We start from the raw sequence: 25,369 nt of genomic DNA, 5'->3' as shown, positions 1-25,369 counted from the left end.
TGGCGCGTAACAAAAGGACATAAATGAAAATGTGTTTATAGATTTTTTTAAAAGCAGAAGACGGTGAATTACTATTTTCCTGCCTCAGATCCTGGGTATACAAAGCATAGTCACAGAAGGGTTCCTGTTTTGGCTCTTGTCTCTATAGGAGTGTTATTGAGGTCTCGCTACTGAACAGCCTATTTTTACAAAACTAATAGGAATTTACAGTCTTCAAGGCTTTTCCACCACCATTCCACTATAGTCAAAGTTTACCACTAAGGGCTGACAGATGGACAGGTATGGACAACATGACTCTTTAAGCGTTGCTTCCTCTAGAAATTAGGCTCTGAATCACCTCTGAAATCACTAAGGAGGACCAGGACATATTTGGTAAGTTTTCACGTAGAAAGTTTTCAATAAGAGGCTGACATTTCTGAATGCCAGCTCTCCAAACTGAAATGGAAACCTTCACTTAATCCATGAATCAGTATTGTACTTTTAGCTTTATTTTCTCTAAGTTGAGGTAAACAAAAGTAACACAAATTACCTTGTATTTATTGTTGGTCTAGAGTTTGCACAGATATAAACTGACTGATTAGAACTAGATATTTTGTGATAACTAGGTTCAGTGTATATTGCTTTATTAATAGTATTGTGGTTGCAAGAAAAATGAGGCCAAAAAGCCAGACTGGTCAGCATCAAAGACAGTCTGCTTAGAAAAAAATCAAAATAGATTAGCATTGAGGGCCTAAAATTTTCATATTGCAAAAAAGATAGCAAGAAGAGGAATTTTCCCATATTATAACAATATACTATTCTTGATACTGCAGAAAAACTAAAAGAATTGCCAAACAATTTGCAGAAGGAGCTGACAAACAATTGCAAAGAGAGTTGGTTGAGCTGGATGAAGAGAACACACATGCAAGTTACATAGCTGGTTTGTTTTCCACTTAGTGTCTATGAAGGTCTAGCAAATATTGCAATCAGTAACTTGTCTAAATTTCCTTTTTTACTTCTTGTATTTTCTTTTTCATGGCAGGTGTGGTGCTTTCCTGATGGCAGTATATGCATTGTAAACTTCCATCTGCTTCTCTTCAGTTAACCTCATAGTAAAACGTCATGCTTTGTTAATATGAAAGAATGCAATTCTGTTTGAATTTCATAAAACTTTTTTCTTCCTTTCTTAATGTTAACTTTTTCTCTACTGAATCGTAAGAAAGAACAAAATTGGTATTGCTTTCAAAAATCACGTTCATAGCCTGCTAACAATGACATCTCACTTCCCAGTTTAAAACTGAAGACAGAAGCGGCATCATATGACAAATAACATCAAATTTACTGTGGCAAAGGCCTTATTTTTGCTTTACTTTCACTTCAGAGGCACTGCATAAGTCTCCAAATAATTAAGATACTCTGACATTCTTACAATATAAGTATAAACAGTAAGTACTACTAAAAGGTAATATTTCAGGCACACATTTGACATGTTTCTTTCTTCTCTGGAAACATTTAAAAAAAAATCAGCTTTTTCTGCAAGAAAAGATTTGGCAGTTCCTGGTTTGGTGGGGTTTTTTCTTATATTTGATTCATTAGTAATTTTCAGTTTTCTACAGTAGAGAGTCTTAAATTACACTGTGATTTTCAGTTACGTATTTGGCAGCCACTTAAGCCATAGTCTTGAGTGTAGGTTGGTATCTCCAGAACTCTTGCCAGGTTTGCCTAACAATGCTTTTTCATTTAACAAAAATAGAAAAAGAGAGGTATGATGTTTGAAAAAGACCAAGTAGAGCAAAACATGCGGGAGCAAGATAAAACAAAGTGCAAAATAAGCTACAAAGAAAAAAATAAATTTTATTTTCTCTTTAATAGCAATACTGGTTTTCTATAAGCTCCTAGGTTTATAGACTTTCCCATGTATTTTACACACAATAGTTTATTCAACGACAGCCCTACAAGGCACTCTTGTTCTCATCTTTTGTTTACTTTTGACAAAAATGTGTTCTGCTGGGACAGAATATTCTGGTTTTACACCTAGTTTCCCCCTCTGGAAGCCAGTGCTCAGTAAGGTTGCGTGCAATGATTTATGCAGCTTGTGCTTATTAACAAAAGTCTTTTCAAGTGATTTCAAAAGAAAATAATATACAGCGTCATGACTAAAACAAAAATAACTCATGTTGTAAGTCCAGGAATGGAGTTACTTAATGGCTGGGCTTACCTCTTATTTCCTATTCACTACATGAAATCATGAAAATTTTAAAGTAAAAATATAAATGGAACTTACTTGAAAAGCTTCAGTCTTTAAGAATATTTTCCATTCTCAATCAGTCAAAACATTTGTACTAATATAAAATTAATCTGTCAGCAAAGTAATGAGTTTGTATATAGAAATATCTTACATGATACATTTCTATAGATTGCTAAATGTGATTTAATTAACTGGGTTTTAATCTTATTTTGGTACATCCATGGTTTAATATGTACTTCTCTGCTAGAGAACATATTGGTTTAACATCCAGTCCTTTTATGAGTGAAATTCCTGACGTACTCTTCGCTGGGTAAAAAACTGTCTGGACGGCCGAGCCCAGAGAGCGGTGGTGAATGGAGTTACATCCAGTTGGCGGCCGGTCACAAGTGGTGTTCCTCAGGGCTCAGGGTTGGGGCTGATCCTGTTCAATATCTTTATTGATGATCTGGATGAGGGGATTGAGTGCACCCTCAGTAAGGTTGCAGACAACACCAAGTTGGGCAAGGAGTGTTGATCTGGTGGAGGGTAGGAAGGCTCTACAGAGGGACCTGGGCAGGCTGGATCGATGGGCCGAGGCCAGCTGTATGAGGTTCAACAAGGCTCAGTGCCGGGTCCTCCACTTCGGTCACAACAACCCCATGCAATGCTACAGGCTGGGGGAGGAGTGGCAGGAGAGCTGCCTGGCGGAAAAGGACCTGGTGGTGTTGGTTGACAGCCACCTGACCATGAGCCAGCAGTGTGCTCAGGTGGCCAAGAGGGCCAATGGCATCCTGGCTTGTATCAGGAATAGTGTGGCCGGCAGGAGCAGGGAGGTGATAGTGCCCCTGTACTCGGCACTGGTGAGGCCTCACCTCGAGTACTGTGTTCAGTTTTGGGCCCCTCACTACAAGAAGGACATGGAGGTGCTGGAGCGTGTCCAGAGAAGGGCAGCGAAGCTGGTGAAGGGTCTGGAGCTCAGGTCTTACGAGGAGCGGCTGAGGGAGCTGGGGTTGTTCAGCCTGGAGAAGAGGAAGCTGAGGGGAGACCTTATTGCTCTCTACAACCACCTGAAAGGAGGTTGTAGTGAGGTGGGGGTCGGTCTCTTCTCCCAAGTAACAAGGAATAGGACGAGAGGAAACGGCCTCAAGCTGCGCCAGGGGAAGTTTAGGTTGGATATTAGGAAAAATTTCTTCACTGAAGGGGTTGTCAAGCACTGGCACAGGCTGCCCAGGGAAGTGGTTGAGTCTCCATCCCTGGAGGTATTTAAAAGATGGGGAGATGTGGTGCTTGAGGACATGTTTAGTGGTGGACTTGCCAGTGCTAGGTTAACAGTTGGACTTGATGATCTTAAAGGTCTTTTTCAACCTAAATGATTCTATGATTCTATGAGCAAGAGAAACCTTCAACAATCAGTCAGTAAGAGCAACAAATCTGATAATATCACCCACAAAATTTTTGAGCTCTCTAAAAAATAATTAGTTCAAGCCAGATATATACTACAGAACCTCAGACGCAGTGAGAGCAGGCTCTTCAAAAATCTCATCCACCTTCTTGCAACTTCTGTGTCATGGTATGGAGCATATATTGTAAATGCCTATGCATTAGATATGTCACAGTATAAACACTCAAGCATCCTCAGATACTCCAGAATTTCTAAAGTAAAAAAGGATTTACTTTTTAGAAGTGAGTGATCAAGACATTTGCTCATGATAAGAAATGAACATTTTATGGTTTTGATGTTTTGAATTCTCCTGACGGTATTTTGCAACCCTCTGAAATTGTGGCTCACAATTTATATTATACAAGAGGCAGTTTGTTGACATGAATTTGCAGTTTCATACTTGACCACTGAAGACAGTGGTCAGAATAGCTCAGCAACAGTAAAAACAACTTTTTGAAGCAGGTAAAGAAAGAAGAAAACTTAAAAGAAAATGGATAGTGCAGTATTTTGCCTGTGATTAGATAGTATTTTTTGCAAGGATGAAGATGAGCTCTTCATTGTTAGCTTCATGAAAACCGCTTCATTCATTTGGGGTGGTAAATATTCTGGCCTGATTATTGCAGGTGATGGCCATGCACAAGTAAACTTGGAGCACTCCTGGGGAGATGGAGGTCCAGTCGTCTGTTTTATAAATGAAGTTTATAGAAACAGCACCAGGCACCCAGCTCTTCCACTGCAAGTGGAAGGTGCCTTATGTTAGCTCCATGTCAATGAACCTGAGAAATATTATCAGTCACCTAATTCTCTTGGTGTTTGAAACCCTCCCAAGATGCGGTGCAATGGGAAGGGGGTAGCCAGACCCCAGTCCTTGCTGCTGCAAATAAACAGCAGGATGTGTTTTAAAAATGGGGGTTGTGCCCTACTGCTGCCTTACAGTCTGTACGAAAATTTTGAAATGGAGTTCTATGAAGGGTGAATTTTACTGAAGAAGCATCAGAATGCCAGCCCCCTTTCCCTAGCAAATATTAAGAGTGTTGCTATGGTTATATATAGAATGTATACATTAACACAACAAGTTAGGGACTTAAATCCAAAGACTTCTCATTTATATTGATCTCCAACCTGATATCAGGCAGACTTTGAAGGCTAATGAAGAATTCTTCTCTTCTTCAGTTGCCATGTACACTCTGATGGTAAGAACACAATTTTTGTTATCAATAAAAGAAATTCTCCCCACCAGCCTGCAAAATCTGGACTCATTATTTAACAGTTTGAGACACTTAAAGTAACTGAGGAATGGCATCAGTTTCTGTATGGATCACCCTTTTAGGATCTCTTTGTACAACGTGATGTGAGGATTAGTACTGAGGTTGCTTCTGCTTGCACACACTGTATGATGCTCTGCCTTCATAGCAGCTGTGATGGACGACCAAAAAATCAAATGGAGTACAGCAAAGAATGACAAGATAGTAATAAACTTCAAAAATATCCATTTAAAAGGTATAAACACTGACATAAAGTATTGAGAGAGAATTAAAACAATTTCAGAAAGTTATTAGAATATTAAGGGGGGGGGGGAGGCAAACCAATCCATCTTTACTTCTGTGACTTTAAAAGTAGTTAAATACTAGCTTTGTTGTGTCAAAATAAACAACCAGATTATTACACTAATTTTTTCTGATTGCAAGCAGCAGAAGTTTCACTTCTCTTGTCTTCCTTTGGGTTATGGCCTACCCATATTGTGAAATTAACTGCCACAGATACTCGCAGGCTATTAAATAACTGCTATTAAATAAGTGCTGGTCTAGAATAAAGTTATGCCAAGACAGTGGCCCATTTGGGAAAACACTGTTGTTTTATAAAACAGTTCTTATTAAACACCATGGGTCCCAGAAGGAGATCCTGCAGAACTCTTTCTTTGGATCTCCCAGCCAGATTCCCACATGGCAGAAAAATAAAATATTTGTGTTTGTCTCTGCGCTTGTACCTTCTCAGAATATCAGTCAAAAAATTTGGCCTGAAAAATCAGTTTGTTTTCATTTGTGACCTTCATACGGAACAGACTTCATGTCAGGGAAATTGCCAAAGGGAAGGATCACATAAATTCACGGTCTCATTACATAACCTGGACTTTCGGAATTGGATATATAAATTAGGCACCTAAATAAATGACACATATCTGATGTTGAACAAGTACCTGCCGTTGATGTCAGCTAAAAGTCTTGTTGCCTGAAGGGATGTAAGATCATAAATGTAAGTTACCTCATTACAAGTAGTAAGGATGCTCAAAATTAATAAGGTATTTTATTAACCTACTATACTGAAAGGAAATAACGAAATGTAAAAATACCATGCCTAGCTATTTTAGCCTCAGTATTTCCTTTTAACAAGCTTGAAGAAAATCTCTGAACAATACTGCATCATAGTTAATGAAATACAAATTCTCAGGCCTTCAAACAGGTTCTGCATTGGTTTTTTTTTAGGTAATGGATTTGATTGTCATCTTGCATTGTCCAGAGATGAATCTATGCCTGATTTCTTTCTTGACACCATCCACTAGAAATCGGATCATAATTATCATTTCACCTGATAAGACATTATAAAGTCCTACAGCTAATCTTGGTGGATTTGGGCCAGTGGTTTGGAACTGGAAATTATGTGTCAGACACCTGGTTAGGATGTAATGCAACCAGCTAGAGGAATGACAGGATTTTCTGGGATGTCTTGAATATTGATTAAATGACCCTTTTTATGTTTTAGAAGGAAGGCGTTTTATGTAATATCATAAATGACAGCAAAATTATTTTTTTAAACTGATTTCTGGTTATTAAGCATAACGGTAAAAATGAGCATTAAAAATACATTAATTAACATTATTATTGGGAAACGCAAGTGAAAAAGTTAATGATAAGAAAGGTAAACATCAACAGAGTGATGTTAAAATGCTATCTGTGTTTTAAATAGATCTTGTGCTGTTAATTCTTGTTCATTTGTTTTCAATACTAATTTAAGCGTTCCCAGATTTTTTCCAAAATTTCTGTTCTAGTAGAATCAACTAATGTATATTTGTCTGTTCTTATTGTCCTTTTTTTTTTCTTTCTTTTGACTACACTACCCTGTACCTCCACAGTTGTATATTTTCGAGTAAGTTTTTTAAAATAAAAGCTTAATTTCTTGAGTACATTAGAGTAATTTTGCTGACAGAGTTCAATTTCTTTAGAGGCTATATACTCTATTGTTGTTAACTGTACACTAATTGTTCATCATATGCCTTGATTAAGGGCTATCAGCCAGGAGAGAGCAGCTCTGGGCACTCTGGACAGGTGATCTCTCCACCAAAGCCAAGCTGCGCCTGTGATCCCCCGACATGGCCTCTCTCACTCACCCCCAGACCTCCAGCTGGAGTTTCATCTGTACCCCTGTGGCACTCGCACCAGAGAAATGCAGGGATGGTGTCATGCTGAACTCAGGTCCCAAGAAACCACGACTGCTCCCAACAGGACTTGGGAGATGCTCAGAGATCAGAAGGCACCTGGGTCACCACTTAGTGCTGCAGCTCCCGTTAAGCAACCTGGGTCTCCATGAACATCCACTTTCCACGTTCTCGTCTTTTCTGTAGCGTTATAATTCTCTTGTAACATTCCAGATTAAGAGGAAATGAGGATGTAGAGTCTCAAATCCATTACCAAGGTAACAGCACAGGGTTGGGATAGCAACTATGACCATGACAGCATCAAAAAGATTCTTGTCTCAAAACTTTGCAGTACGCTGTCACTTAGAGACTGAGTAAATGAGTTCATTATAGATGCAAAAAATTTCTAGTTACTCTTAAAGAATTTTTTCCTTGCTAGAATTCTTAAATAAATTTAGGCATGTCACTTGAAACAAATTTTAATGGGCAATGACTAACCGTGCATTTCTCATCTTCTTGACACTTTATGCTATGATTCATTTAAGTACAGAGTACTTACCTGAAACCACCACTGAAGAAAGCTGTTGTTTCACACAGAAGAGCTGTATGTTATTATGTACTCGGAAAAAAAAAAAACCAACAGGTTTTCAGTATCTCAGTTCAGAGATATGGGACTGGACGCAAAGTTAACAAGCACCCTTTATGTTAATATTTGCCTCATTTGCCAGGAATAATGGGGATCATTATCCTTTGATCTTGCTAGAAAATTGTGATAAGTTTTTCAGTGAAAAGTTGGGTATTACAGTGGTACAGTTTGAGACATATAGAGAGCAATTAAGGTAAAACAAAGCTCAACAGTCAGAGAATATTTAATACATAAGTAAAGAAGCAAACTACCAGACATTAGGTCTTTAATTCTGCAAAACAGTATATGTACCTGTGTCTTTATTCACCTAATGAATTTTGCTAAATTTGCCTTTGCATGAGTGAGCAGTAATTAGGGAGCAGTATGAGATTCCCATATCTTGGTATATGAACTTTCTGTAAAAATCTCCTAGTCTTTTTATCGGTCCAGAAGTTTTGCCCCTAACTTCAAGGCTTTCATGGTTTTGCATTTGAAAAAAGGTGGTGTGAGACACGACTCCTCTACTGCATCACGCCAGGAGAGGATGAGCTGTGCATGTTAATATGGTGGGATTCTAACACAGCTCAGGTTGTGCTTCACAGCCAAATGAAGGCAGTGTTTCAAAAAGTATTGCTAAGTCATGCCCTCATAAAAAAGCACTGATTTTCAGCTGCTACAATACCTCTAAATTGTAAGGCTTATGTTTGTCTATTGGAACCTGGATTAGCAAACTCTGAAAAGGATGAACATCTGAACGAAGAAATGATCTCACAGCTACCTCATTTGCCATTCACCATGTGCTATAGCCTAGCAGCTAGAGCTCGATTTACAGAGAAAGGTTGTATAATATGCATATATATGCATAACCATGTACCTTAGCTTCTCTTAATCCAAAGAAACCTGTGACTAGGTACCATTCCCTGGTACCATGCAGCGCTGTGCCAAGATCCCACCTTAGCAGAATAAACATCACGCATGCCCTACGTTCAGCAGAACAGGACACAGCTACATTCAGTTGTCAGATGTGTACGCTGTCAAGTGCCGCTGGGTTAAAAAAGATCCTGCAAAGTGGGAGGGCTGCTTGTTGTGGAAACTCAGTTCCTCCCCTTTGAAATAACCACCTGAAGTTTGCTGGCTGTCGGGCACATTGCCCTCCATTGTTCCATTTCCCTGGCTGCAAAGAAAACTTGGAGATGGGTGATATATGAAAGACCTTGACAATGACTTCGTTAGCGGTATTCATTCTTTACTGCTGTTTATGTTGCTCCTGAGCTATAGAGATGATGTTGAAGAAGCTCATTTTATGTTAAACACCAGGAGTTTGCCAGGGGTCCCAAGGTGAAGTTGCACTTTTTATTTCACATGGAACAACTCTGGCCAAATAAACTCATATTCTCACTGTCACTCTTCCCACCCACAGCTCCTTTATAAGGGGACTTGGAGGGGCCTGGGGGAATCCACCCCATCCTCCTATGAAATCGACCTGGTGACTGATTCCCAGCTACCCCACAGCAGGTCCACAAGCAGCACCACCACAGGATCCCAGTCTTGCCATGCAGCCACCAACAGCTGTTTGCAAAATACCCTGAGCAAAGTCACCCAAGGAACGGGCACAGACTATCCACATGCATTTCTAGCTTTTGCTGGCAACCACCTGAACAACTGCAGCTATAGCAGGAACCACCATTTCTCACAGATGTATGGATTTTGTTGGTAGTCAGTGATAGTCTGCACAGGAATACACTGTCCCCTCGGGTCCTGACCACAGCTCCGGGGTGAGCCCTGCAGAGCCAGGCGCAGGGAGGGTTTGGGAGCTTTCTGGCAAGCAGCCTTGTATGTGTGAAAGAAGTGGCTAAATACGTCATTGCTTAAGTAATGGAAAAGCTAGTCATCACTGTTAAAGAGCATAACTGCTGCCCTTTGCAAGTGGCAGAAACTACAAGCTGTGTTGCTTATCTGAAATCTCAGGAAGGGGATTTAGAACAGCTCTGGTTTTGTCTCTTTTGAACTCAAAAAGACAAGAAATCAGATTTATTTTGTTTAGCCCAAAGGAACTTTTGGATTCCTTCTTGTTTCCATTTTGCAATGGGGAGATACGGCAGGAGTGTTTGGGTAGATGCCAAAAACATGTTTTATGTTATTTTTGTTTCATTTTCAGTACTTACATTTTTTTTTCTAGAGGAATACTCATCTATACCAAAACTAGGGAACATTTCAAATGTTAATTTCTGCTTCAGTTTCACAGCTATGAAGTACGGATAATATTATTCACCAAGGAACCGACTGATAAAATTTGAAAATGCAGGCTATGTGAGGCAATATTATTGACTCACTGTATTTTACTGCTATGAATGTTCTCGGAAAGGATTCTTCCATTCTGAATGGCAAAGAAAAATTTTGTAAAAGATGTCCATAGAAACAAACAGATAATTACTGTTAAAGTTTGCATTGTCCAAATTATGGAAGCAAAGCCCATTGGGATAAGAGATCAACACAGAAGCAGCACATATTTTCAAATGCTAGTATGTTTTGTCTATATAGTTAAAGTTAATCAGTTATCAATTATTAAAAAAGCAACAGAAAAAATAACCAGGAGTACAACATTACATAAAATCACAGAATCACAGAATGGCTTGGGTTGGAAGGGACCTTTACAGACCATCTAGTCCAACCCTCTGCCATGGGCAGGGACATCTTTCACTGGATCAGGTTGCTCAAAGCCCCATCCAGCCTGACCTTGAACACGTCCAGGGATGGGGCATCTACCACCTCCCTGCGCAACCTGTTCCAGCGTTTCACCACCCTCATTGTAAAACATTTCTTCCTTATATCTAGTCTAAATGTACCCTCTTTTAGTTTAAAACCATTACCCCTTGTCCTGTCACCACAGGCCTTAGTAAAAAGTCTGTCCCCATCTTTCTTATAAGCCCCCTTCAACTACTGAAAGGCTGCAATATAGAGACCCTTCTCTTCTCCAGGCTGAACAACCCCAGCTCTCTCAGCCTTTCCTCATAGCAGAGGTGCTCCATCCCTCTGATCATTTCTGTGGCCTCCTCTGCACCCGCTCCAACAGGTCCATGTCCTTCCTGTGCTGAGGACCCCAGAGCTGGACGCAGGGCTCCAGGTGGGGTCTCACCAGAGCGGAGTAGAGGGGCAGGATCCCCTCCCTCAACCTGCTGGCAACACTTCTTTGGATGCAGCCCAGGATATGGTTGGCTTTCTGGGCTGCAAGAGCACACTGCCGGCTCGTGTCCAGCTTTTCATCCCCCAGTACTCCAGGTCCTTCTTGGCAGGGCTGCTCTCAATGCTTTCGTCCCCCTGTATTGATACTGGGGGTTGCCCCCACCTAGGTGCAAGACCTTGCACTTGGCCTTGCACGTGAATTTAGTTAACATCAAGCCTCCTTTCTGCTTAGCATATGCTAGATTAGCCAAACTGATAATGAAAATTCACATGAACACCTGCATCTCCAAAGTGATGTTGAGCTTCAGGTTTTCTTTTGGTGCTGAGTCTCATGAAAAATACCATGAGCACTGCAAGGTGACACAGCCTCCTGGGAGATGATATTCATCCTGAACAGCTATTGCTTTTCAAATTCAGGTGACGGTGCTGGTTTCTTGCATGCTGAGCCAGTACAGTGCCAGGAACACTGCAAGTCCATATAAACCATCAGGGAAAGGCCAGCACTGCACTGCTCTTCTGTGCTTTCCTTGGCCAAACGGCAGCTACAGAAGTATGCATTTTTCCCTGGAGCTATCTGTGCCAAACAAGCATGGAATTTTTTCAGGATAAAAAAGGTGATACTTCTTACTTGAATGAGGATATAGCTACATGTCTTGGATGTTAATGGAAATCAAGGCAGGACATCTGCAAGCATAGGTAATACTTCCTATTAAACAACTCATATATAAACACGAATAAATCAGAAAAACTTCAGGCACTATAGCCCTACTTCAGTGTGCCTGAAAGCTTTAGTACTTTTTCCAACTACAGTTGCTGGCTTAATAAAAAGATACTACCTTTATGTGCAATCTCTGGGTTGTCTGGGTCCTAAGTTAACCACAGCCTCAGCAAAATACCAAGAGCACATGGAAAGCCACAAACAAAATAAATTCATTTGTTCATTGTAATCCGAAGAGTTAAATTAATTATAACCTTTTTTTTTTTTTTAAATAAGATAACATACATTTTACCATAACTTTCATATAGGATAATTATTTCTGGAGTAGTCTTTCCTTCATAAGCCTTGGATTTCTAACAACTACAGTTTGTAATAACGAACCATGCTTTTCAAACATCTCTTTTAGCAAAACAATCCCACTGTTCAAGCATGACAGCCAGTGCTTGTCAGGGCACTCTCTTCATCTCAGAGACGAAGAGTCATTAATGGGCTAATCAGGATATCTGCATCAATTTCTCAGTTTGTGTACCTACAAGCAAAACTGGCATTTTCACTTTTAGCCTAGTTCAGTAATTTACAGATGTCAGGTGTTGAGAACTGTGTTTACTCTTCATTCAAGCAAAAAATTCCACTTAACAAAATCAGTAGGTTTGCATGAATAAATTCCACAAAAAAACATTTGCTGGATAGAGTTCAAAAAACTGACCCAACCCATCACACCCTCTTAAGCCTCACCTGCTCCTCCTGCATCCCCATGCCCTCAGTGTGGTCCTGGTTTAGCCACTGGTGGAGGTGGCTGAACTTGCTGGCCTGGCAGAAAACCACTTACCCCAAATGCCTCAGATGCAGCTGGGGGGCGAAGCCCCCACCAGTTGGATCCACTGTGGGACCGGCTCTGCCAGAGCGGTGCCAGCGAAGGGCAGTCTCCCCACATACAACCAGAGGCTTCAGTACCTCTCCAGCAGTATTATTTCCATTCCCCATCCCCTGCTCACTCCAGTAACCTCCAAAAGCAGCTGCCAAGCCAAGTGGGCAGAGCGATGGGACACCTGGGAATCGGTGAGTGCTGACTCTTGCAGCCCATGTTTGTATGATCAACAGGGGAACAACATGAATTACTTTTCCTAATCATATCGGAAAGAGCAGGTGCAAACTTCAGACCTGATTTCATTCCAAAATTGAGCATGAAATTAGGAACTGTGCACTGCTATTGAAAAGGGCTTCAACAGTGAAAGGTTGGTTTTAAAATTGTTTTCCCACAGACTAGACGTTTTTCCCTGCCTGGTGTGATCTCCTATCCTGCAAAGGCTGCTCTCACCGCTGTATGTGCTTCATATGGGGTACGTTCATAAACTTCTCAATCCTGACTTTATAACACTTTTCACATTGAAGCTGTCCTTTACTTCATGTGCAGCACCGAATGAAGTCAAGGGGACATTGGAGAACAAGGTACTACCTGCAGAAGCAAAACATACCACATCCAGCCTTACAGTTAATATTGTCTAATTAAGGTTTACGGTGCAGTTACATCAGGTGAAGGCTCAAGCTCCTGTTTAAACTACTACGGTGATAGTTTCCACCTCTCTTTCTCGAAAAGATGGCTCCATGATAGCAGAACTTGTTTATTCTGTTCAAGCTCCTTGTGAAAGCAGCTTACAGAGCCTGAATGTCTCACAGTCATCATGAAAATTTTCAAGCCAAAGCACAAAATATATTTCTCTGTTCTTTGCCTGGCTGATTAATGATGGGAAAACAGATGGTGTTTGCTCATTTGTCAAATTAAACTAAACCCCCAAAACTATCACTAACAAAACACTCCTCCTGAATGATTTGGAAGGTTGATCTTAACATCACTCTCATTAACAGATCTTGCCAGGAAGCTCTAATTATCCAGCCAGTGACTTTTTGGTCTCTTGCCCACAACTACTCATTCCTTCTGTCTCTTCATTGTCCCTTAAATGCCACCTCAGTCTCACTGCCTTAACTTAACCACTCCTCGTCTCCCTCCTTGTCCTGCTATTAGTCTCTAATTGCAAACAGCCACATCCCAGCCATCCTCCACCCTCACCAGCGGTTCCCTGGATGGCTCTTGGTCCCCCACCCTGCTTCAGTCTCCTTGCTCCCAAAAGTGCCTTTTGCTGCCTTTTCTGTTTTTTCCCACTGAAGTCTCCTTCCCCCATGAGTACCAACACCTTCTCTTCTCACCTGTCTTGACGCTCCTCACTTCTCACCCAGCTCCGGTGCCTGCCGTTCCTGCTCTCCCATCACATCCAAGATCCCCCCGTGCTCCCCCTCCATCCTTCCCTACCAATCTCCTGACTGGCTCCCTTTCAGGATAACCCCCACATTCTCCATGTCTTCACACGATATGCCAGTATAGCTAGAGACCTAGAAAGAGCTAGCAGGACAAGAGACTCAGAAACGTCCAACCCTGGGACGTTAAATGGTGACAGTATTTTCAAATCAGGTGCATATTCTAGCACTTCAAAGCTCAGACAAATAAAACAGAATAGTGCAGGTATTTTTTTAAAGGTAGCAACTTTAACATGCTGTAGGTTTTGTTCTCTGCTGTCAAAAAATAAAAAATAATAATAAAAAAAGAAAGTCTAACAGACAGCTAACTCTCCCTCCTTCGTTCACAGCCACCAGAGTTAATAATTGTCTGTTCCTTCTGTGATCATCAACAAGAAAATTGAGGGGAAAGCAAACTGACAAACTTTAGATATTAAATTAATGTGATCTCCCTGAGAATAAGAACGTTTAAAGTAAAAGCAAAAACACTTTAAAAGCTTGCAGATAGTTATTATGCTTGAGAAGTAGTGAAGAAAGGGGACTTTTCTAAGCCTGGACATGCAGTTCCACTGATTTCATATGATTAACAGTAAACATATGATTAAACTCTTCGCTGGCTTTTAGCCAGAAAATTCAATTCTGCAAAAGCCTGAGAACTCTTCTACTAATATGAACGTGTTCATGAAACTTTCAAGTAAAACTTCCTATTACTAACATTCTACTAAATGTCGTACAGGCAATAGCGTATTACTCATAATTGGTACTTTCTTAAATTGAACTGTGTCTTTATTAATTTAAATTGTCAATTTCTATTAATGCAGTACTTTAAAAAAACAGCAATAAAAATACTATCTAAGCAATCACATGAGTCAACGCAGGTATATCTGAAGACCTTACAATACTTTTATTTTATATGATCCCTGTCCTTCAATAGGACAAGACATCAATGCTTAAGTTTCATCACAGGTGCAGGTAGTTGGGTGAGGAGGGAGGGAAGGGAAGCAGTTCTCCATCCCCCCCTGCAGCACCCAGAGTGATGTGTGCTCCAGGCCCCTTGGAATATCAGCTGTATAACTTCCCCTCCTGCCTCACCCTCCTGCCACCTACCCTGTGGCTGCAAGATGAGAGAGAAAGAGGTTATCTATTCCTTTAAAAAACAAACAAGCAAACAAAAAAAACCCTACAGAACAGGTCAGTACATAACAGCATTTTCTGGCAGATGATCAAGATGTAATTCATCTGACAGAAGGCAGGCATTTGCATCTGATCTCGTCGGCACTGGCTGGCTGAGCGGTCAGCGAGAGGTGGAGGAGGAGGAGGAGGAAAACATTTCTGTGCTGTAGTTTTTCTAAAACACAAAACTGAAACAGGTCAGCTCAACAGCACCTTGAAGGTGCCGCTTCCCCCTATCAACCACAAAAACAATGTAAGGAGGCATGATCAGAGGTGCGCATCTGAATTTAAATGTGGTGAAATAAATTGATTATGTGCTTTGCTTTTTTCATTGTGATCAATCGGGCACAGAAGTTTTCCTCTGATACCTCCCTGTGCCTCATGACTTTTAAATACATTTATATGAACAATGGTGTTGACACAGACCTACTTACCCTTCACATACATTAAACGCAAGACAACCCACTGCATGCACAAGAGAAACTTACAGACCAGGCAGCTTCAAACTGAACCTGATTACAACCGAACTTTGCAAACAGCCAACAAATCACCCATAAATGCACCCCAAAGTACTGCAAACATGCAATTGCAGCCATGCAAGAGGATGCTAAGCATTCGCACAGTATTTCTGTACTCTGGACCCCACGGGCTGGGCAGGGAACCCACCGTGTCCCAGAGCCCAGCTTGGCCCTCACACAGCACAGGTCGGAGGGAAACTTTCTCAGAGGGATTATCGAGGCAAATCTGATATTATACAGTGAACACACATAGAGAAACCTAACTTTTGGCTCTAAACTGAAAGCTCATTTTTTCAAAGGAATGTATAAAACTGAACTTACAGTAAGTTAAAAAAAAAAGAAACAAGAGCCACTACATTATGTATCAGGTTTTTATAGACAACAGCTTCTTTCTTATCCAAAAGAATCAGGAAGAACAAGCTATACATGAAAAATGCTTGTCAAATTATTTGATGAACTACCAAAAGGAGTTCAATGAGGAGAAGGAAAAGAAATACTTCTATGGAATCATGGTAGTAATACACAAATAGGCATAAAGAAGGTCACTAAAATATGCTCAAGATTTGTACTTCTCTTTGTGGCACTTAATAAACACCCAGAGATTTCTAACGTATCTAAAGTTAAAAATTTTTGTGTCATTTATACCGAAGGCATTATAAGTATAAACTGTTAAGCCTATAAACATAACCTTTACACCTGACTATTTATCTTAAACTCTGTAATGTGTTTTATAAGCAGTAATACACTACATTCCCTCCTAAAAATTAAAAAGATTCTAGCAAACTAGGATTTCTAGGATATCAAATATTATGAGGCACTCTACTGTAAATAAGCCTTTTTGAAATGCTAGTGCAAAAAAAAAAAATCATTGCACAAGATCAGTCACATTTGTGACAACGCAGAGCTTCTTATCTTACTCAATTCTATGTGTTTCAATGCTTTAACATAACATTAACACTAGAGTTGAAGCTGGAGACAATCTTTATGGCCACAGTATGTTTTTATTTCACGACAATAGTTCGTTGGTACATTCACCAGGATTCTGCTTTCTGGCCACAACTTACGCTGCTGCTTGTGAATTGCTTTGTTTTTCCATAGCTAAATCACCATTATTTTTGTACTTGTCAGCAAAATAATCGGAGTCAAAGCTTACTGACAAATCTGGAGGACTCACATAAACGTTTCCATTGTCTATTGTGACTTTATGAATCCTTTGTTTGACTCCTTTTGATTGCCACTGTGGTGTCGGTGATGGCTCCAAAGGGTTTATTCCTTCATATAATCCTTCTCCTGTTTCCAAAGTAATTTTATACTTATGCCAAGGGCAAACAATACATGCTTGACCATCGATATCCTGCAAGAAGAAGAAAATAAAAATAGCAAGTCATCGGCTTCTGATTCTTCTCCTGGAACAACCTCTAGGACAAAAGACATGTTTGGTGATTTGGCTGTATGGCTGTCTGCTATTATAAATATATAGCCATTTCTTTTGATGTTATGTTCAGATAAAAGTATTCAAAAAAAGCATTAGAGTTTTCACATTACTCTGTCCCCCTACATTATTTTTATTTTGCTGACGTACCTCTATTTCTCCAAGACGTAAAGGGCCTCCTTCATCTGAAACATGGTAGAACACAGCATTAATTTATGCAGCAGATTTTACGCTTAATTGTTGCAACATTGAGCTCATATGTGCAAATATCTTACGGTAGCAACGAGAGTCCATAGCATGAAATTTCCCTTCATGGTAGAAAACAACAACTTCTCTGCCATTGACTTTGGCTGTTACTCTTCCTGACCTCTTTATGTCACCTTCTTTGCCAATTAATGTAAGACCATCTGGCTCCATTTGAACTGTTCCTGTGCTTGAGCTGTGCAAATCCACATCCTTAAAACACAAAAAAATTTAAAAAGCCACCTTAAGAAACAGTTTTTGTCTGAATTTCTACATTTCTTCAATGAGTGACTCAGTCCCGGAGAAAACCCTGACCCATTTAACACGTGAAGTGAAAGAAGCAGAAGTTTTAGTAAAAGACTATCAACATGCACACGAAGCAAAGCACATGAGTTTGGTGATAATGTTTGGCCTACGTGTTCACTAACAGAACTGGGACTAGGAAAGCCAGCTGTTGCAAACCTGATACCTGAGGCTGAGGCAAGATAAATTCTAAATCACTATTAATTTACTCTGCACTTTAATCACCATATCCCCGGGAAAGCTACATGCAAAAAAATACAAGGATGCTACATGTAAAACACTATACTATTTAGCTATGCAATGGGTAAACAGTAACATTTACATGTAAAGCCAATACTTTAAAAATAATATTATGGTTAGAAATACAACCTGATATAAGTTGATAAAAAACTGAAAATACCATCTGCAAAAGGGAAAAAAATTGTTTATTGAGAAGCTGTATTCAGCCTGGGCTTTTTACCAAATGTGTTGGCCTTTCCCTTCTTCCTCTTACATATTTCAAATGTCCAATGGCCCCTCCCTCTCCTAGCACAGGACATAAGTAGTTTTATCACAAAACCTGCCTTCCTATTAAATTTGCTTACAATTAGCTACTGTGTTCCAGTTCCTCTGACTTCCCAGTACAGCCATGCTACCCTTGCTTCCTCTGAAAAATCAGGGTAAAAAAGGTCTTTGTACGTGCTGAGACAAAAGGGGAACTGCAGGCAGGGGGGATCCCGCTGCAAAGGGGTGCAGAGCCACGAAGAGCAGCGTGGCAGCAAGCCACACCATACCTTAGGTGCACGCCAGATCGCAACAGCGATGAGAAAGCAGAGGAAGAAATGGAGGCTCAGAATAATGAAGTCCAGCATTGCGTCTCTTCGCCGTGCCTGTTGCAACTCTCCCACCTTGTTCACATACGTAACAGCATGTGTTGCAGCCTCTCTTTATGTGCAAATGGAGGCAGCGGTGCCGGCCCCTACAGCAGCAGAGGCAGGATGTATAGAGGCTCAGTGCGGCAGAAGCCAGCTCTGTCAGGACTGATAAGGAGCAGGGACACGCTGGGCCTGGCCTGATAACAGAAGAGAGCTCCGGGTTCCTCCTGACACCTTGCTCCCCATGAGCCTGTGCCACCACCACCTTCTCCAAGTGGGACGTGCCGAGCCGAAACCCTGCTCAGAGCCACATGTTACGTTACGTGTTTATTCAGGATCAGCAACTGCGCGTTTCCTAATAAACCGTTACAGCGGGAAGGCTGGTGTAAATAATAGTGTGGCATTTTCAAGGCCAGCTGCTATCTGATTTGCACACGATCAACCACAAGGACCAACTCTCTGCTTTCCAGTTTACAGGAACTTCCACCCAGTCTTACCTAGAAAGTGAAACGTCACTCCCAGACTCACAGGACCATCCAATAAGGCATTCACGCTTATTTTCTTTAGAAAATAAGCATAGCTTGTAGCAAACTAACCTCAAGAACTGGAGTAGGAAATCCCCTATTTTTTACTATCACCTTTTGACTGACTCTGCATGTAAACTTCCCAAATTGGCCAAAATCTCAAAATGCAGAAGCCTGTAGTTAGAAACGCTCTTACGAAGACACCTCTAAAAAATTGTGTATCTATATACATACATATATAGGCACACACATATATATCTACATACATCAACACACACATACATGCGTACTGTCCAGACCAGTATTAAAATAACACTTGGCACTCCAGCTCATTTAATGATGACATTTCTACAGCCAGCCTGGATTTTCTATACATAAATTATCCAGGCACCCCAGTCTGAACCTGGCTCCGACTGTCAGCACGTTGTGGACCCTACATGGCCCAACTGGTGTAAGCAATCAGTATGGTTTCATTTTACAGTCAAGACTTCCATGCTTATCTACAACCAACTGCAGATTAAGAATTGCCTTGGCATATCGGAGGTCCTCCAGAAGAAAGCCCTCAAGGCAATGTACGCTTGGTATTACACTAATGAGTTTGTTAAATGTATGGTGGGAAAAGACTTTGTTCCCTTAGAAAAAGAGCACAGCTAAGGACTCCTCATCACAAAAGACCTGTAACTAGACCCTCTTACCGCTGGCCTGCTGTTGGCCACTTTCTCATCCATGAAGTGGACATGTACCTGCAAAGTATGAACAGAAAATGAGAGATTTCAACCTAGAGCAGCCCAGGAGGGACTGAAAAAAGGAGGCAGCAGTTTCTTGCCTAGAGGAGTTCTCCGAGTTTGGGACAGAACCCAGCATACTGGAAGGGCAATAGACCTCTGAGGTGGTTTTCACCCAACGTGACCTTCTCCTCTTCCACCTCAGCCCCCAGCTTGGTGCCATCTGGACAGCTGCCTCCACAGCTGGAACCAGATGAATGAAGACCTGCTTTCTCCTCCCTTTCTTTAAACTGCACAGCCACAGGCATTAAGCCCAGATCAGGGGATAGCTGAGCTGGTGTCAAAATCACATTAAAATGGCAATTTGTCTGCCTGCCCTCTCACAGCTCCTCGGGAAATGAGCTCTCCATCACACTCTACCTAAGGTTAAATAATAACCAGTTTTGCTTGCTCCTGTTTTTTTCCAGGCTGATGACCATATTAGAACCACCCATTCAAACAAGACACAGAGTACCATGGCCCACATAACCCTCCCAGGTCCCATGACAGAATCCTGAGCTACCAACCCGCTACCAGAGCGGCATCTACCAACGGAAGTAAAAACATTTCAATTAAACAGAAAAAAAGTTATACCCACACACACACTTCAAGTTCATTTTCTACTAGATTTTTCCTAATGTTTTCTTAAGAGTTTGGCTGCTTTGACATTTTCTGAGTCACTGCGCACCGCACTGGATGGAGGCGTCCCTGCAGCCAAGTGCCGTCTGGTGGGAAGAGCCGTCAAAGGGGTTTGGGAGCAGCGAAAGGATTCATTTTCCGGCTAGAAATACAGCTGGGTTTATAAGTCGTAGTAGTTCATTGCTGTACCCTGATCTGACTCCTTTTCCTCCTTTGGGGAAAGAGAAAAAAAAAAACCACTGCCATGCGGGGCGTGGGCCCAGCATGCCCCGGAGACACGGGTGTCGGGGCTGCCTGGGGTCCCAAAAGCTCCGGTGTGGGGACCAGAACAAGCGGCGGCGTGACCCCCCGGCTCCCCCCGCTCCGCCGCCGCTCGCCCCGGCTGTCCATCCATCATCCTCCGAGGGATGCTCCGCCGGCGGTGCCGAGGGGGAACCGCTCCGCCGGGGCGGTGCGGCCGGCAGCGGGCGGGAGCAGGCTACTGAGCCGTCGGGGGAAGATGCCCGCCAGCCCCGGGCGGTGCAGGGGAAGATACCCGCCGGTGCTGGGCTGCGTAGGGGTTGAGGAACGTCGAGGGAAGATGCCCACCGGTGCCCGGGGAGAGCACTGCCAGGGGAACATGTCCGCCAGTGCTGGGCGGTGCAAGGGGAGCAGGCCACCAGGGAAAGATGCCCGGCAGTGCCGGGGGAGCGGACCGCCGGCTGAAGATGCCCGCCGGTGCCGGGGGCGGGGGGCGTGCGATCCGCCGTTCGCGCAGCCCACCCCCGGTGCGGGATGAGGGCCAGCCCCTATATATGCCTGCGGGGAGCGCCGCGCCGCCGCCGGGGAAGCTCGGGGGCCCGAGCGGCGGCCCCCCCTCGTCAGCCGGGGCGGGCTGGCGATGGAGGAGGACCCCTTCTCCCCCGCCCTCAACCTGTCCGTCCCCGGCGCCCTCCCGCCCTTGCCCGGCCCGCGGGCGGCCTGGGAGGGAGCCGTCCTGCTGCTGGCGCTGGTGGGCAACGGGCTGGTGCTGGGGCGGCTCTGCGGCGGGCGGCCGCGCCGGCGGAGGGACCTGCTGCTGGGGCACCTGGCGGTGGCCGACCTGGCGGGCTGCGGGCTGGCGCTGCTGCCGCGGCTGGCGGCCGAGCTCCGCGGAGCCGGCGGGACCCCCGGCGCCGCCGCCTGCCGCCTGCTGCCGCTGCTGCAGCGCTGCGGGCCGCTGGCCTCGGCCCACGGGCTGGTGCTGCTGGCGCTGGAGCGGCACCGCCCGGCGCTGCCCGCCCGCGGCCTGGCCGCCCTGGGCTGGCTGCTGGCCCCGCTCCTCGCCCTGCCTCAGGCCTTCGCCTTCCGCCCGGCCCCGCGCCCCGGCGGGCCCCGCTGCCGCAGCGTCTTCGAGGAGCTGCCGCGCTGGCACGGCCTGGCCTTCGCCGCCTACGGGGCGGCCACCGGCTTCCTGGCGCCCGCCGGGCTCCTCTGCTGGGCCTGCGCCCGCAGCCTGCCCGCCCTCGGGGCCGCCCGACGGCGGCGGGCGGAGGGCGGCGGGCGGCGCGGCGGGGGCCCGAGCCGCGGGCGGGCGCTGCGGCTGCCGCTGGTGCTGGCGGGTCTCTTCGCTCTCTGCCGCCTGCCCCGCTGCGCGCTGGAGCTCGGCCTGGCCTCGGCGCCCGACGGCGGCGGCGGCGGCGGGCCGCGGGAGGCGCTGGCGGCGCTGGGCATCGTGGCGGCGGCCAACAGCGCCCTCAACCCCTTCGCCTGCCTCCTGCTCCACAGCCGCCGGCCCGCGGCGCGCCGCCTCCGACGGGGCCTTTCCGGGACCGGCGCCGCTGCCTGCTGCTGCCCCGGCCTCGACGGCCAGCGGCGACGCGGGGCCACGCTCCGCCGCCCGCTCCGCCGCCGCCCCGGCGGCCCCGGCGGCCCCGGCCCCGGCGCCCCGCCGCCCGCGGCGGCAGCGGGGTGGGCCGGCGCGGCCCCGCCGGAGGCAGCGCGGTGTTAGCGCGGTGTTAGCGCGGCGTTACCGCGGCGTTAGCGCGGCGGCGGGGACCGGGGCACGCGTGGGTGGGCGCCGCGGCGGAGACTCGTCACGGAGGAGCCTCTCGGCCCGGGACGGGGCCCGGGACGGGGCTGTGCCTGGGGAAGCGCCTGGGCTGCCACACAGCCGTGCCCACGGTCTTTTACCTTACCGTTGGCTGAGCTTGGGGGATCTATTTTATTCTGTTTTTTTTGTTTTGTTTTGTTTTGTTTTTTTGTTTTTTTACTTTTTTGGTGTCTTTTCGTCTCAGACATGCTTACAGAAGAGGGCAAAATCAGCAGGATGGCTGTTGCTATGCAAACTGCCCAAACGTTTTTCCCATTCAGTGCCTGACTTAACTTGTCATCCTTACAAAGCCGTATGAGTATTTTGGTCGTACTTTCTGGATTTCGTGATACCTTGTTCAGAAATAAAATCGGTCAGTCCAAGAAATTAGTCTTTTTTTGTTGTTGCTGTTGTTTAAATCCACTAGAAAAGTATGGATGTGACCATGTAATTTCAGATGGGCTGGTGTAATTCTTGCATTAGTTAACTAATTAGCTGTACAGGCTGAGCAGGGGCCTGTAAAAGGCATGCTGCAATGCAATGTACGTGTGTAAAACGTGGCAAAACTCTTCTAAAACGTTGTTATATTTATTCCCCATGTTTAAGGCAGGGCAATGAAAGAATACTGCGCTGAGACCATATCCTTCTCATTTAGCTCCAGTTTTATTCCTAAGATTTCCACTACACCCACTTCACCAGCTGAATATTTTTTGTCATGTTGACACTACAAATTAAGCTAAACATAAATTTTTCTGAGATACGAGAGCTCTATTTCTGTAGGACTGCGCACGAATGATGTGCAATGTTTATAGCTGGTAGCGTATGCGTATCAGTACGCTCAATGTGTTGTTGATAGCTCACACGTATGAAAATGATTGACAAACCAGAGCAGGTAACAGTGAGAGCTCTGTGCCTGCGAATGGGAGCCGCGTTAGATGCTCTCATCAGACCCGGGAGGGACCTCACTGATCCTGACGGAGCGGGAGGTACACCCGCATCCCCACATCTGGCTGTCGCGGTGGATTCCCAGTCTGACTGACGCCCTTCAGGAGCCCCAGACGCTGAACGCAAACTGAAATGTGTTTATGCTGTGATGGCGTGATGCTGTTTCTCCCTCAAAGACCCTAGCTGTCATTTCTGTGCAGGTACCACCAGCGTGGGGAACAGCGCGGCCGCCTGTGCAGGTTTCAGCGGCTGCGTAGCATTTTTCATGACGTCGTCTTTTTTTGTAGGAAGCTGCCAAGTGGGGCTTTTCAGTTCCTAGAGCCTGCAGCGGCGTGCGTGCGGTTGGGCTCTCCCTGACACTGCTCACGTGGGGAATGAGGAAGGTCAGCCCGGGGCAAGGCTCCTGCTTGCCTGGGGTCTTGCTGGCTCTTCAGCAGGGTTTTGTCTTGCTTATCCTGGGTGACAGATCAGCACTGGTTCAGTGACACAGGACCTGAGGCTCATTACTACAAGGACATCCAGGTGCTGGAGCGTGTCCAGAGAAGGGCAACGAAGCTGGTGAAGGGTCTGGAGCACAAGTCTTATGAGGAGCGGCTGAGGGAGCTGGGGTTGTTTAGTCTGGAGAAGAGGAGGCTGAGGGGAGACCTCATCGCTCTCTACAACTGCCTGAAAGGAGGCTGTAGCGAGGTGGGGGTCGGCCTCTTCTCCCCAGTAACAAGCAACAGGACGAGAGGAAACGGCCTCAAGCTGCGCCAGGGGAGGTTTAGGTTGGAAATTAGGAAAAACTTCTTCACCGAGGGGGTGGTCAGGCACTGGCACAGGCTGCCCAGGGAAGTGGTTGAGTCCCCATCCCTGGAGGTATTTAAAAGATGGGTAGACGTGGTGCTTAGGGACATGGTTTAGTGGTGGACTTGCCAGTGCTGGGTTAACGGTTGGACTCGATGATCTTAAGGGTCTTTTCCAACCTTAACGATTCTATGATTCTATTTGATGATTATATCCCTGCTCTCTATCTGGCTCTCACCAACCTACCCAATGATCTTTTCTCCACGCTTCACTCTTTTCTATGGATATCACGTCTTGTATCAAAACCGTCTCTTGGGGGGTGCTCATGTTGTGCCGGGGTTACTTGCAAAGGTACCAGGTGCTGTCTGACAGGCAACTGTAGCATCTTGATCTTAACAAGCTTCCTCTGAGGAAGTTAAGCTTAAGGTGACTTCTCTTGGAAGACATCACTCCAAATACAATGACGTCATCGGATGTTTCAACAGAACCTCATCTCAATAATTCATGTCTACTTGTAATTACTGCTGCTGATTGATAAAAGGTGATCATAAAGGTGGGTAGAGCTGAAACTGTGCTGTGTAAATGGGACTGAACTTTGTTCAGTAAGAAACAAAGAGTGGTGAAGCCTAAATCCCCACCCAGCACGCAGAAGGGGGCCGTACAGAGCACCCTGGGGGCACTTGGTCTGGCCCCCTGAGCTACTGCAGGATCACACACACCTTGGCCATTCTTGACAAATATTTTCAACTTATTTTTAATAAATTCCAGTGACAGAGTTTAGATAGCTTCTCTAGTCAGGCTGTTTTAATGTTTAACCATTTCTAGCTCTTTTTTTCTCCAAACAGCTCATCAGAACAGCCCTCCCTGAAAACCAAAGACATTTCTTTTCCTGCTCGCAGTGGCAGCATTTGCTGTGCTCTCATGTCAGCCTTGTTCATAGTTGAGGACCTGTCAAGGTTGCTCTGAAACAAACCTAATATGATTCACAAGTCACTCATATTATTGTCCTCCAAATCCCCTCTTCTGTTGACATCCCTCTTAAAACACAAAAGCCACAAAGCAGAGACAATACCCTGAGGATTCACTAATGTTCAGAAGAATAAAATAATTGCCTCTTGTGTCTTGCATAGAACACCCCTTTAAATCACCCTAGCATGCCACTTGTTTCCTTCGTCACCACATCACACTGCTGATTCATACTCTGCTTCTGGTTCTCCAAAATCTCCAGGTGCGTGGGGCTTTTTTTTTTTCTGCAGAACTG

At 44.6% G+C, this 25,369-nt stretch overlaps 2 protein-coding genes across 2 annotated transcripts; one reads left to right on the top strand and one right to left on the bottom strand.

The window, feature by feature from the left end:
- Positions 1–15,925: 15,925 nt before the first annotated feature.
- Positions 15,926–19,667, bottom strand: RFESD (Rieske Fe-S domain containing). The gene is made up of 5 exons (XM_009476320.2): positions 19,620–19,667; positions 18,320–18,697; positions 17,276–17,456; positions 17,151–17,185; positions 15,926–16,922 (listed from the first exon to the last, which is right to left on the bottom strand). The coding sequence occupies exons 2-5, from the start codon at positions 18,395–18,397 to the stop codon at positions 16,629–16,631; spliced, it is 588 nt and encodes a 195-aa protein (XP_009474595.1). The 5' UTR covers positions 18,398–18,697; positions 19,620–19,667; the 3' UTR covers positions 15,926–16,628.
- On the top strand, positions 18,990–22,745 carry GPR150 (G protein-coupled receptor 150). Its single transcript, XM_087761421.1, has one exon. The coding sequence runs from the start codon at positions 21,208–21,210 to the stop codon at positions 22,294–22,296; it is 1,089 nt and encodes a 362-aa protein (XP_087617547.1). The 5' UTR covers positions 18,990–21,207; the 3' UTR covers positions 22,297–22,745.
- Positions 22,746–25,369: the final 2,624 nt, after the last annotated feature.

Source organism: Nipponia nippon, unplaced genomic scaffold (assembly GCF_047370975.1).
Source record: "Nipponia nippon isolate SJK-2023a ecotype South Korea unplaced genomic scaffold, ASM4737097v1 scaffold_24, whole genome shotgun sequence".
NCBI classification, from domain to species: Eukaryota; Metazoa; Chordata; class Aves; order Pelecaniformes; family Threskiornithidae; genus Nipponia; species Nipponia nippon.
The sequence above is the reverse complement of the archived record's forward strand: the minus strand, read 5'-3'. Positions and strand labels throughout refer to the sequence as shown.